The sequence below is a fragment of the Falco naumanni genome, chromosome 11 (genome assembly GCF_017639655.2).
Source record: "Falco naumanni isolate bFalNau1 chromosome 11, bFalNau1.pat, whole genome shotgun sequence".
NCBI classification, from domain to species: domain Eukaryota; kingdom Metazoa; phylum Chordata; class Aves; order Falconiformes; family Falconidae; genus Falco; species Falco naumanni.
In genome coordinates, this window is record NC_054064.1 from 5,725,568 (window position 1) to 5,738,652 (window position 13,085).

The 13,085-nt window shown below is 44.9% G+C and overlaps 1 protein-coding gene across 2 annotated transcripts in view; it reads right to left on the reverse strand.

The window, feature by feature from the left end:
- Window positions 1–1,926: 1,926 nt before the first annotated feature.
- Window positions 1,927–13,085, reverse strand: part of COP1 (COP1 E3 ubiquitin ligase) — a 127,751-nt gene continuing 116,592 nt past the window's right edge. For both annotated transcript variants that reach the window (XM_040610115.1, XM_040610114.1), the window contains exons 19-20: window positions 4,950–4,994; window positions 1,927–3,046 (exon numbers count right to left, since the gene is read on the reverse strand). In XM_040610115.1, coding sequence (XP_040466049.1) covers window positions 3,029–3,046; window positions 4,950–4,994 — 63 coding nt within the window. In that variant the 3' untranslated portion in view covers window positions 1,927–3,028. The remainder of the gene's footprint in view (window positions 3,047–4,949; window positions 4,995–13,085) is intronic.

Consider the following 13,085-nt stretch of genomic DNA (forward strand, 5'->3'; position numbering starts at 1 on the left):
TCCAGCCAAGGGCTTTGTAACCCTTTTATTTCAAAAGAAAAAAAAAATAGAATAAAGACTCCAAAGTGCCCATCATCTGCAATTAATTTTCACAAGGAGAGCAGCTGAGCACTAGAACATGTTTCCCAGATCCCAAAGATCTCCGATCCTTGCTCAGGTGATCTGTGAACACCTCCAAGCCCTGGAGCAACCTCATCCAACTTTGAGGCAAGCCCTGCTCTGGGCAGGGGGGAGACCAGAGCCCTCTGGACCCCCCTCCCAAGCTCAAGCAACTCCCCAACTCGAGAAAAGCTGAAAACCTGATAGGAACCATTTGTTGAGGAGGTGACTAATTGAAAAAATATTGACCAAATGCTGTTGAAAATAAAAAGAGATTATACTAAGTAATTATATGCGACTTAATATGTCAACTGCAAAGAGTTACCTAAAGGAAAGAAAATTAAGGAGATTAAAATAAGGAGCATACCACTCGTGACAAAGAGACAAAGCCAAAAATGCTATCAACTTGTGTTTATGAGCTGCTGTGTTTCTAATTAGGGCCAGACACCAAATTTGCATTTTATCTTGATTGAAACAGAATGAAAGCTAAAAAAATAAGGGCAGCCAGTGTTAAACTGTTTTCCCTGTTTAATTCAAGGCGCAACCTTACAGCATTCAAAATAGCTGGTTTTCTTCTTTTCTTTTTAAGATCTCAGCTTTGTCAGAGTGATTTCAACTTAAAACCTTCAAATAGGGGAGAGAAGGAATGAGGTCACCTGCCAACCAGCGGCTGCGCGGCACGGAGCTGGGGTACAACAGCAGCAACAGCAGCTTGCAAAACAAATTAGCAGGCAGCAATAAACAAAGACAGCGGCTGAGGGAAACCCACGCCTGAAGCAGCAAGAGCTATGGCCACTGCTCCTCGTGCCAGCAGGCTGGGAAGGATGCTTCACACAGCCCAGCACAGTCACCCAGCACCGAATTCTCTTCAAATGCTGCAAAATAAAAATCAAGCTAGTGCTCAGCAGGACGCATCAGACAGCTGCCATCAAGCAGAAGGAACCAATTTTGTTTCCTTCTGGTACAGTGACTTGGGTGACTCATACGACGGAGACCTGCAGGTAGCACCTCGGAGCAAGACACAAGCTAGTATGCTCTCTTCTCTTTTTCTTCTTGCTCGTCCCCACTGGCATACCAGAAACAGCAAGAACACCTGCACACAGCACCCGAGGGCCACCCACGCCTCTTTTGGAGCCGAGCATCACATTTTTCCCCATTGGGCAAGATTCCCCAGAAGCCAACAGCAATTTTCATGCGTCCCCACACCCTTCTAGCTTTGAAGGAGAATGTATGTGCCCTACAGCCAAGCTAGAAACTGGCAGCAACGTTGAATCAGGAAAGTATCTGTCCCCAATTCTGCTGTAAGGCTTCATCCCTGCTTCTTTTTCCATATCCCCAAGAGCATCCTTGCTTTTCTTTTCTGCTCTGTGTGACCAAAGCATGTGAGAAGACCTCACAATCCTCCTGGGAGGATCAGAATCAGACTATTAACACCTGGAGGACATGAGACACCTTTCACATGCCACTGGTTACAGTTCCTTGATGGGTGGCCCAGGACTTCAGCATAGCCTTGCTTTGCTAACACGGAAAGCAAAGTCCCTGGGGCAATCCCAGCCTCAGAGGTGTGAGGGAGAAGCCTACTGCAACGAATGAATGCAGAGAGATTCTGTTTGCAAACCAAAATGCTTCCCACAGGTATCACTGTATACACATTGCACCTTTGCCACCCACAGCTAAGACAAGATGGTACACCCACCAATTCCACTTTCAAGCTTAATGAGTTCTGGCAGCAATCCTGACAGCTCAGCACGGCCGCTACTCACAAAGACCGTCTGCACCTTCCTACCCTCCCTCCCCGCTATCCTGCCAACAAAGCAACAACGACTCTTCGCATCATGGTTTATTCCCCCTCCATATGTACAATTAAGTGTATGCATGACCATTAAAAATAAGGCTACTTATATCATGGCTCTGAAACACATTACAAACCAACGCCATCCCCTCTCATGACAACATTCAAAATGCTTGGTTTCCATGGTGTGCAGAAAGGGGCAAAAACAACCAGACCACGTGGGCGATTAAGTGGTATGGGGCTTTGGTAACTGGATCTAGAAGCTTCCTTCTCTAGCCGAGATAGTCAAACACAGCCAGGCCAGTGGGAGGGAGATCGTTATCCCACCACGTCCTGGTGAGGTCAGTCCAGGTCCCACGCAGCTGCAGGTCACCTCATCTCAGCACGTTGCTGGTGGCAGGCAGCAGAAGCCCAGGCTCACAGACAGCAGGACAACTTCAGGCTCCCCCTTTGGAGCTGCCCCTCCAGGTCGAGGCAGGGGTGTAAGGAGAGGAGGAAGGAGAAACTGCCCTTCTCGATGGCCAGAGGACTTCAGTCTCCAGAGGTGTCAACCTGGGTGACATTACTCAACATTTAATGCATCTAAAAAAAATAATAAATCAAAGAAACAACCAAACTGTATCATTATGGGATCTCAAAGTGAATTGCTTGCATGTCCAGATAAGGCTTAGAGACTTCTTCCAGTGGGGATGAAGAACAGTCCGGATGAAAGTACCTGGAGATGTGCAACTGAGGATAGCCCTGTGTGGTCCTGTAAGCTCCCTTCCCAAGTAAATCTGTTCCCATATGCAACAAGAGAGAATCTTCCAGCTTCAGCTTGTGGCTCAATAAATTTTATTATTCCTTTTTGTTTTTATTTAAAAGAATTTGTTCTCCTATCATAAAAATTAGACAACCATACCACCACCACCAGCAGCAGCAAAGTCTGTGGAGTTAATGTTGATGGCAGACAGTTCACTGGTGTTTCCAGTGTCTCAAAATGTCCTAGAAAGTCCATAAATGGAAAAAAAATCCAAACATGATGGTTTTGGGGAGGAACATCAAGGTGATTTTGGTTTCTTGTCCCACTGAGGATCCCAGATGAATACTGTAGCATATCAGCAGGACCAAGTACCTCATGCCTTGAGAGAAAACCCTTCATACCAGCTCCAGTACCTGATTAGTAGGGAAGACAAGACATTTAGAATAGGAATTTATGACATTCATTATCTCCTACATCAGCATATAGATCACTAGGACAGGACTGACCCTTCTGTCTCCACCCCTTACCCTTTATTCACCGGCATGCAATAATATCACGCAAATGGGATAAGCACTTGGCGAGGATCCCAATTTTGATGTCTCTCCGCACTATGATAAATTACAGCATGAAGTAAAAAAAATCCACAGTTGCCTCATTTCCACACTCATCCCAATCAACCAGCTCTTGGAAGCTTTGTAAAATGGAGATCAGAGATCTTGTCCTCTCAGCCCTCTGTGCTCACAGTTCCCTTGCCCACGCTAAGACGGTACAGCAGCCTCTCAAGGCGTAGTCTCGAGATGGCAGAAGAGTGACCATGAGGGCTGCCACAGCCTCTGTTAACCTCGTTTGGTTTTACTGGGGAAGGCTCTAGAGGTTTAGCTTGTGGGTACCGTCTAGCACAGCATCTGCCCCCAGACTGGATTCGTCCTTTCCCAGACCACCCCACCTCCCCCCGGCACGCTGCCAAAGCCAAATGGACATACCCGAGCTCTGACAGCCCTGGCTGTTTGCACATTTCTCTGCCTTCCCTCATTAACAAGCAAACTGCATGACCAAAATCTCTCCCAATCACTCTCCTGTTGCTGCTGGATTCATTTCAAGATATTAAAAATATCTGTGCATTTTTTGTCCATTTTACTAAGAAGGAAGCAACCAAAGTAATGAGCAACCAATTACAAGGCCTGCTATGTACAAGAGGCTACGGCATCACATGCTGCAACAGCAGGAGTAAACAGGCTACTCGTGGACTAAAAAGGTGGAAAAAAATATGTTTTCATATGCAGTCAAACACAGATGACTCGGGTCTCTCCCCATTCCTTCTTTTTTCTGTGATTTTTCTGGGACTGTTCAGACCAGATATTCTGGTCTGGCTCCAAAGAGCCGCTGTTGTCAGAGGGATGCGAGAGGAAATCAGGATGAGAACCCCAGCTTCATGAAAGTGACAATTCAGAGTGTAAATGCAAACAGCAAGTAAACCCCTTTATCAGTAGCTACAGAAAGCTGCCAGAGCTCTGGGCTACAAGTTTACGGTGTTAACCACCAAGCCTCAAAAGCACGGTGGAAGTCAATGTTGCTGTGTACAATCTGGGGTGGCATCAGACCTGGGGGGTCTCCAGAGGATCAGCACCAGCCTGGGTTTGAGTTTTTCCTGGCTGTCTGATAGACATGTGAAGAAAATACCAAGTATTTTCCATATTACACTTCATGGATAGAAATACATTGAACAGACAACCTGGAAAACTTTTGATTCAAGTGCTGAAAACCTGGCAAAATGCTGGCACCTCAGTGCATGGGGAAGGCTGTTGCTTTCACAAAACCCTGCGCTGGCAGCTGCCGTCTGTTACAGCCAGTCTGGGCACCAGGAGTAAGCAAAGCGAGGGAGCATCCCTGCTCATTTCAAACACTGCTCCAGCCGGCTGCACATCAGAAGCTCAGCTTTGAGCTCTGCTGTACCCCGTGTCAGCAGCAGCCGCCAGAGGATGGGCTGTGGTTAACGCACAGCCTCAGCTGCCACGAGAACCAGTGTGAGCCTGGGGAGATGCTTGGGCCAGACTCCCCATGCTAGTAAGACCTCAGGAGCAGCGGAGGCATGGCAGGAGCTGGACGGCCACCAGCAGCTTTAACTGGGTTTCATTGCTGGTGCACTGTCTGCTCGCTCCACCACATGCCAGAGGCAAATGCGTCATTTAAATTACAAACTTCTACAGTTGGGATGACCTCCTCTAGTGGTTTGTCCTGGCTGTATGATTTCTCTGACCTTGCTCTTCACTAACAACAGATTCCAGCATTCAAGAGGAGATCTATGAAATAACTTACCTTAATTGTACCCTGACTGTTAGCAGCAATCAGCACGTTGGACTCCTGGAAAAAAACAGAAGAGGTACTATCACAATCTGCATCGCTTTTTTTTTTTTTTCCTCGCCCCCCCCCCCCCCCCCCTTTTTTTTTTCCTTCCTCCTGCTCCTTTTTGGAAGAATGAGCAGAGAAGCAGCAGTTGTTTTCACCTTAGCCATTAGAATTCTAGATAATTTCAAAGGGACTTAACGCTTACCATTTCCAAGATGCTTTCCAGACTAACTCTTATAAAAGTTACACTACCTTGAAGAATTAGAAAGCAATAATCCTTAGTGCTTGTACAGAGCTTTAAATCTCCAAAGCAATTTACAAACATAAAATAATCCTCACAGTCTCCCCGTGAAGTGGGCTAATAATAATAATAATAATAGTAATAATAATAATCTTTTGGCAGCATATGGACAAAGGTCTCCAGCGCCCTAACTAAACTGCCTATCACCATGACAAAACCTCCCCAGCTCTGAGGCCACACCACCTCTCCCACAGCCAAGAGGTTTCAGACAAGTAAAACAAAGAGAAGAGATGAGAGTAATAGTAGATACACCCAGTTTGGAAGGGAAGATAAACAGAAGTCTCCAGCCCTGCTTTATGCAGAAAGGCAGTATCTATTTACCTCCTGCCAATTGATGGAGTTGCATTTGGAGATGTCCTGGTTGTCTGCAAATTAATGGTCTGCTGCATCAGTCAGGCAACCCCCAGGCAAAAACTAGGAGACAGCGGCTGCTCTTCAGACTGCATTCCTGATGTGGCCAGCAAGTGCAGATGCACAAAAATTGTTCAGCCAGGGGAAATCCAAAGGAACGTGACTGTGCCAATAAACCTAAAGCATGTAAGTGCTGGGGTGCTGGCAACAACCCTGGAGATGCCAAGGTCAAACCGCTGCTCCCAGACCAGTGTCCCGCATCCGCTTTATATCCCCACTACTGTGCCAGTAGTGGCACAGACTTCCAAACTGCCTGCCACGAACCGTTTTCTCTAAAGACAGCTGATATCTTTTCTCAGACACATTTTTCGATTTCTCTTGCTGCTTCTATCCATCCCCAGACAAACTTGCTGCAATTATCCCATCGCTTAACACATGCATTTTTAATAAACTCAGTGACTAGAATATGCCCCACTCCAAAGGGAGCAGACAGGCAGCTCAGCCCAGCCCCAACAGGATTGAACACTGCCTCACCACGAGGTTCAGGACTTTGCACTGCCATCAGCTTTAAGCAAAGGGAGAAAAAACCTTTTCAATGCACAAACCCACTGATCAGGTAAGAGTAGCCTTGTGGTGGACCGCTGGGCTAATTGTTATAGATAGATTTGTTCACCCCGGTTACAATCATTAAAGGATTAGTTAAAACTCCTGATATTATCTCACCAATGATCCTGTAAGTCAAAGCTCCTGAAAAGAAAGTGTATCCTCAAAGGAAGCATATACTCCAATTTCCATTAATTTGGTGGCTAAAAGGGTCTAATCCCATGAACTGCTCAGCTTCTGGTTAGCAGCATTAAAATCAAAACCCACCAGGGGGAATGCAGCTATAGATGTGATTTGGGGACTAAAACAGGGACCGGGATACCAGAAAGGATTTTGGACGCAAGGGAGAGAGACCAGCAGCTATCTAGTGTGCAATGCAAGAGCCTTGAACTCCTGAGTACAGATGATCCAAGGTTTGAATGATTCCTGTTTGCACCGTAAGCGATTGGTAATTCATCCTGCTGCTGCAGTCTGCTGGGGTACCACTGTAAATGAACTCTGGTTCAATGAACAGTTTTACCTGCTAAATAAAATAAAAACGCCAGAGGGTAATATACTCTCACTCCCTTGTTCTTCAGAAGCCACTGGGTTCTTTTTTCAGCAGGGTCTGAGCTAATCACCGCTCTGCTGCTTTCAGCCACAACCATGAGACGCAAACGGGAGCAGACAGCAACAAAATTAGCACCAAATCTGTCATCGAACAAACAGTGACTTGCTTGTTAAGGCACTCCAGCACTGCTTCCCTGGGAACGCAGCTAAGTAACTTGTTTTTAATCCTCTAAAGAAACAATTCTCTTCCTTTCGTGCTGCCTGTAAAACAGCCAATATATTCAACGTGTTAAACGCCTAAGCAAGTCGTGAGGTTGCTTAGATCCGTAGGTTTGTAACTCATGACAGCTGTGTGCATGCTGAACCAATCTTTTTGCCAAGACATGTACGAATGGAGTGACCATGTCCTCAAAACATAACCACCATGACCACTGAACTGGTAGAATACCCACGTCCCCCACTGCACCACTACAAGCACCTGTATCTCTCAGGCATGAAAATAGAAGGTATCACCATCCGTTGTGGTTGCATGTTCTACTTGACCATAATTCATGTTTCTAGGCAGAACAAGAAGGTTGAAAGGCTGGCCTTCCCTCCTCATCCCTCCTAAATTTGTTGTCTGCAGGAGCCAGGAACTCTCAAAGCAGAGGCAGGGGCTCTATTGGAGATCCACCCCAAGTGAGTAGTCCTGCTCTGAAGAAATCAGTTATTACAGTGCCCCTTCTATGCATGCACCTCCTTCTACGGGTGGTTAGCACTTGTAGCCCTACTTCAAAGAAGAGGCAAAAGGTGCCAGCTACCTTCGCTAAAATAAAATTGAAGGAAAATAAAATGAAAACGCACAACAAAAACCAAGAAATGAGAGCTTGCTGCCTGGCAAGCAACAGCATTTTGTTCCACGTGGTTGCTAATCTCAAGCATTACTGTACACTGGTGGAAAGCCACCGACTGTGTAACCTGATGAAATGTGGCAACCTCTCTTCTGCACATCAAAGCAGATAAGGAGAGATGGGTGGAGACGTGGCATGGTGCGCTCTGGTTCACTGTGATGAGATAACGTGGCATCTCAACAAGCCAGGGACAGCCATAAAATTGACGGGGAACAGCTTAAGAGTTTTGGTCCTGTTAAGTCAACAGGAAAGAATAAGGCTCTGGGGATGACAGGAGTATGCATCTTCTTGTCTCTTGGCATTACATATGAATTTAGAAAGATTAATCGACAAATGTAGGGGCATCTTAGGACTTACATTAAGATTAATACAGGGTGCAGGTCCAGTACTGCTCTAAGATGCTCCAGGCCTGTCCTGTGGTAAACCTTATGAACAGCCTTCCACGCATGCCAACTTTTTCCTTGACTGCAGAGGCAGCGTTGTGGGAAGCCTGAAGGACAGTTCGTTGACATTGGGAAGGACTTGACTCTACCACAAATCTTTTGTTATTGCCTACAGCCTGGACACATATCCACATGAAGGTAGGCATTATGCAAAGTGAAGCTGTAAATCAGTCCTGAGTGCAAAGACAGACCAGGCAGAAGCACCTCTGCCTTCAACCTGACGCATCCCTGTTCTCCCAGATGTGGCACTGGATGAACATGACTGGTCCACCCATAGGAACTCAGGAGCATTTGCCCTTGGGATTTGAAGGGACTTTCATTGATTGTGCCAAACCAGCACATTCTTGACGGCAAAGAAAAACAAAATCAAATTTAGGACCTTCCTGAGTAGATGAAATACCTGCTACATTCACCATTCCAACGAATTATTCACCTGGTGACAGCTGGTTTTTGAAGCACACCGATTTCCTTCCCTCCTAGAGCCCTGTGTTTGGATGGCCCTGGGGAGGCAATTTGTACAGGGAAGGAAGGGAGGAGAAGGAAAGTCTGGCTGACTGCTAGTGTTCATGCAAGAGCAGTCGCATTAAGAAAATCAGAAATGCTCTGGATGTTTCGCGAAGCTTGAGGAAACCCAGCTGAACAACTGAAAAGTTGTCAGTGCTGCTTCTGTGCAACAGGGAGTAAAAGACAGCTGAGGTTGTAGCTCTTCCACTCTTTCTTTATATCTTTGTGCAAGAAAACATGGGGGTTGGGGGGGAACTAAATTAATGTCACCCCAGATAGCTGTTAAAACCCCACACATCTCCTTGGAGGGACACACACTGATGCCCAAGCAGACTCAAACTCTATGGAGCAAGAGAAAATTCCAGACAGACCCTCTAGCTAAGCTGTAAATCCAGCCTCCCAGTAACTGCAGGGCTCATCTCCAGCCATCCCTCTTCCCTTCTAAAGAGTCACCATGGACACCTGACTGCAGCCACAGTGCTTCGGGAGTTCAGCATCCCTCCCGTCAGAAGGCTCAGGCAAAATCACAGCTGAGTGTTTACTGTCTTCTTTCCTGACACAAAAGAGACAGCCTGTCCCAAAGGGGCTCAAAATAAGCAAAATGAGCACAAATCACTTGGACAGTTTGTTTTTCCTTTAATGTAATCCTTTGTAAAACCACGCCTCCTCCATTATCCTGCATGTATCAGTCCTTAAAGTGAAATACAGAAGCTCACACTGAGGGAAAAGCTGGAGCATGGTCTACAGAAGAGGAGGAGCCTGGATGCTGACTTTGAAACATCTCGGTCCCCTTGTTGGGAGCGAAACTGTCAACCAGAACATTTATATGTGAACATAACCTACACTTTTGTAGCTCGTAAATGCAGTAGTTTTGCAAAAAGAGACTCAGAGTACTTGAAGGTTGGGAACTACAGTGGGTAGCTAACAATCACAGCTTTGACCATGTAAGCCAACACATAAAAGATACAGCAGCACTTCTCGGTGCTGTTAACCTGACAAAACAACCCTTTAAACAAACTTAACCAACAGTGTTTCCCTGCAAGGCCCATGCTGAGGAAAGAAGAAAGTTTGGCTAAAGGAGAAATGATACCACACAGACTTATTTCCTACTTCTGCTCTCCATCCTACCTTCCACAGATACCAGCAGTAACGCAACAGGCTGAAGAAATTGTCCCTTCGGATTGTAAAGATGCCAGTGGCGAAGCAAGATGTGTCTCCAAGTTATACATGCACGTGTTCATGCAAGGGACTGTAAATCGTATTTCAGACTTTCACCATATTCAAAAATAACTACAGGCCACAAAGTTTGTGCCTCTTACGCCCCTTTTCTGCACAAATAAGTCATATTTGATTCAAACTTCCAGCAGAGTCATCACTGAGGTAAGTGTAAGTTTTCTGGATTTTCAGCTAGGTTTGTTCCATGGATTCACAATTAGGATTCCTAAAGCTTTCATTTTAAATTAACAACTCACCTTGCCACCCCAGCAGACATTTTTGCTAATGAATGGCTGGTTCGTCAGCAATTCCCTTTCAGGCAGACGGACTCGCTGCCAGCGAACTCTGAACACTCACTCAAAGGAACAGGAGCCTAATTAAGTAAAGTTGTTGATACAATAGGAAAAAACACTGGGTGAGAAAGCCTGCACTCAAGTGGCCATTGCCTTATGTTATTTATAGGCAGAATAAAAGTATATAGTTGAACTAAATCTAGTGGTGTTTGTACAGAAAGCCCTTTAAGTAAAGCTACTCAGTCCTTACTGAAGATGGCAGCTATTACTTAGGTGCTGGCTTTTAGGACTGAGCTGCAGACCGTCTGCAAGACATATTTCACCAAAACTTTTCCCATCGACATCACACACAAAGTCTTTTCATACATCAAAATACGTGAAAGCAGTTCCCCAACAGACCACCACTGCTTGACTGCTCTTCATCTTGTAATTAGCAGATTCTAAAGGCTTTTCACTCAATTCCCCTGAGACTCGGTTATTTTCTTGTTGTATGACTCAAGTCAGCTTTTGTTTTTGAAAGAAAATTACAAATTCTAACCTAGGAAACATGATGAACCTCCAGTGTACAAAAATCAAGATGCTTTTAAAAGCTAAACTGCTAGATTAGATCTCTTCCCAGCAGGACTATGTGCGGCACATAGAATTCTGTTCTTTTTATTTCCATTGTTGTGATACAATTGTTAGCAACGGAGGGGTGCACGATGGGGTGGTTAAAGTGGTGCACAACCCTCTACCTCTCTGTGTGCCAGAATTTGCCTTATATGCCATCACACTCACCTAGTGTTAATCCATTTTGAACAATTTTAAGGGATTCTTTATTATCTACACTTCGAACATCAGGCCCAAGCAAAAATTAATTACTTCTTTAAACCAAGTACTTCTTTAAAGAACAAGGTCTTAACATATAAAAGATGTCACATTTCAGGAGTGGTAACACCTGACTCTTGCGGTTTGAAACCTGGAATGGAACACACATGCCTAAACTGTGTCTTTTAATCCTTAGAAACTGTATTTTTATCGCATTCTGAAGGTAATTCCTTTGTACACACGGAGATAAAGCCTCCTCAGGCTTATCTGGACCGCCCCCCCCCCCCCGCAAAGCAACAGCTCAATATATCTGAAAAAGGTCTCGCCTGTGCTTCCTTCCAGATCCAGCCACAAATACACAATCTTTTGGGTTTTTAAGTTTATAAATGCTGCACAATTACACCCACAGAGCATAATAAAGGTATTTTCCTAAAACATTAACCCACAGATTTACAGATGACAGCACTCCTTTGCCTTGCTTTCCATAGAATGACTTGCCTACGGTCACATGCACACATGTATAGTTTCTTCTCACGTAGGAATTCATGGACACAGTATAAAGGGGAAAAAAGCTTTCAAACAAATTAGTGTTTTCATCATCCTACATCACGCAGAGTTTGCAGCTTCTGCACAAGATGAAGCACGTCTCGCTAGGAAACATGCACAGGTAGAAATTCAACACTCCTTGAATCCCTCCCCTCATTTTTCTGCAATTCCAGACTTTAATCTCTGTACCAGGGATGCTTTTATCAAGTTTTCTGACACTTCCACATCTGGTATTTTCCAACCGCAACACTCAATACATGAATATATCCCTCTTTCCTGCTCCCTGAAGCAGCAGTCTTCTCATTTTTGGATTTTACACTTAATGCATTTTTTTTACTTCTATTTAGACCAAACTCAGCACAAGAAGATGCTGTATAACTGGAAGCTTATTTGCTATCATATATACTCAGGTGTCTGTATTCACAGAGCATGGGTGCCCAGGGGAAGGCAGTCCAAGGCTTGCTCCAGTGACACACTCAAATGAGTAGTAAGCTATCTCCCAGCCAAGTGAGAAATCACTTTTTCTTAGCATGACCTTTCTTTTCAGCATGTAGCTCTCAAGAAAACGAGATCAACAAGGCAACTGAAGACCAGGCTAGAAGAAAATAGAGGTACACACGTGCGGTGCTGCACACAGACACGAATTTGCACCATCTTCTGAATTCGAGATGGAAATGGAGGCCAGTGAGACTGATGAAAGAGGGCAAAGAAAGCTCTGCAAATTTCCACCTCAGGAATTGTTCCTATATTACAGGCGACTGCCTCTATAATTTAGTCTTTCTGGAACAAAACTGGTTTTGATGAGCGCCTAATTTATTTAGAATTCAAGACGAGAATAACTCATCAGACACTTATTATTCTGCATCTACTGCAAAGTGAAGTACACAGCTCTAACAGCTGTTGCACACTCCCGATCAGGCAAGGTAGGGAGACATATGCTAAAACCAAATTATGGTGGCATTAACCCCCCTCCCCCAAAGGGCAAGTCTTCTCCTCCTCTATATGTAGGAATATTGAGCTCCACTGCCTATCTATCTGTGACAAGGTCTCTAAAGCTACTTGTTCCTGTGGTCGTATATCCCGGGATTTCAGACGCTCCCCATAAACAATATGCTCCAGGCCTTGAACAAAGCAGCAGCAGTATATAAATATAGCTTGCAATAAGCCTACAAAAAACGTATACATAAACATGCAACACATTAGCATCAATACTGCAAAACCACAGGAAATGGCTAGGCATTAGTTTAGTGAAAACAGCTTTTAACATCTATTCTCTTAATACTTAACACTCCCCAAATATTCGTTTGGCAATTTTACATAATGCAGTGCTGTATGTCCCTTGACAACTGCACAGTCAGAGACCTGCATTTCTACCGCTGATACATTTTCCTCCTTTCTTTTCTACTTTTTCTTGCAGTCAGTCATTACATCATGCTGGAGGTGATGAATTTAATCTCTCCCTAGCCAAGGTCATGTTGCCCTGCCCATCAGTGCTGTATGTGGCAAAACCAAGCCCTGGGGTTGTATCATTAGTATTGCTATCACTTATGCTTCTCTTCCGAACCGGCCTCAAAACCAAAATGAGCCATCTGAAGTAACGGCCA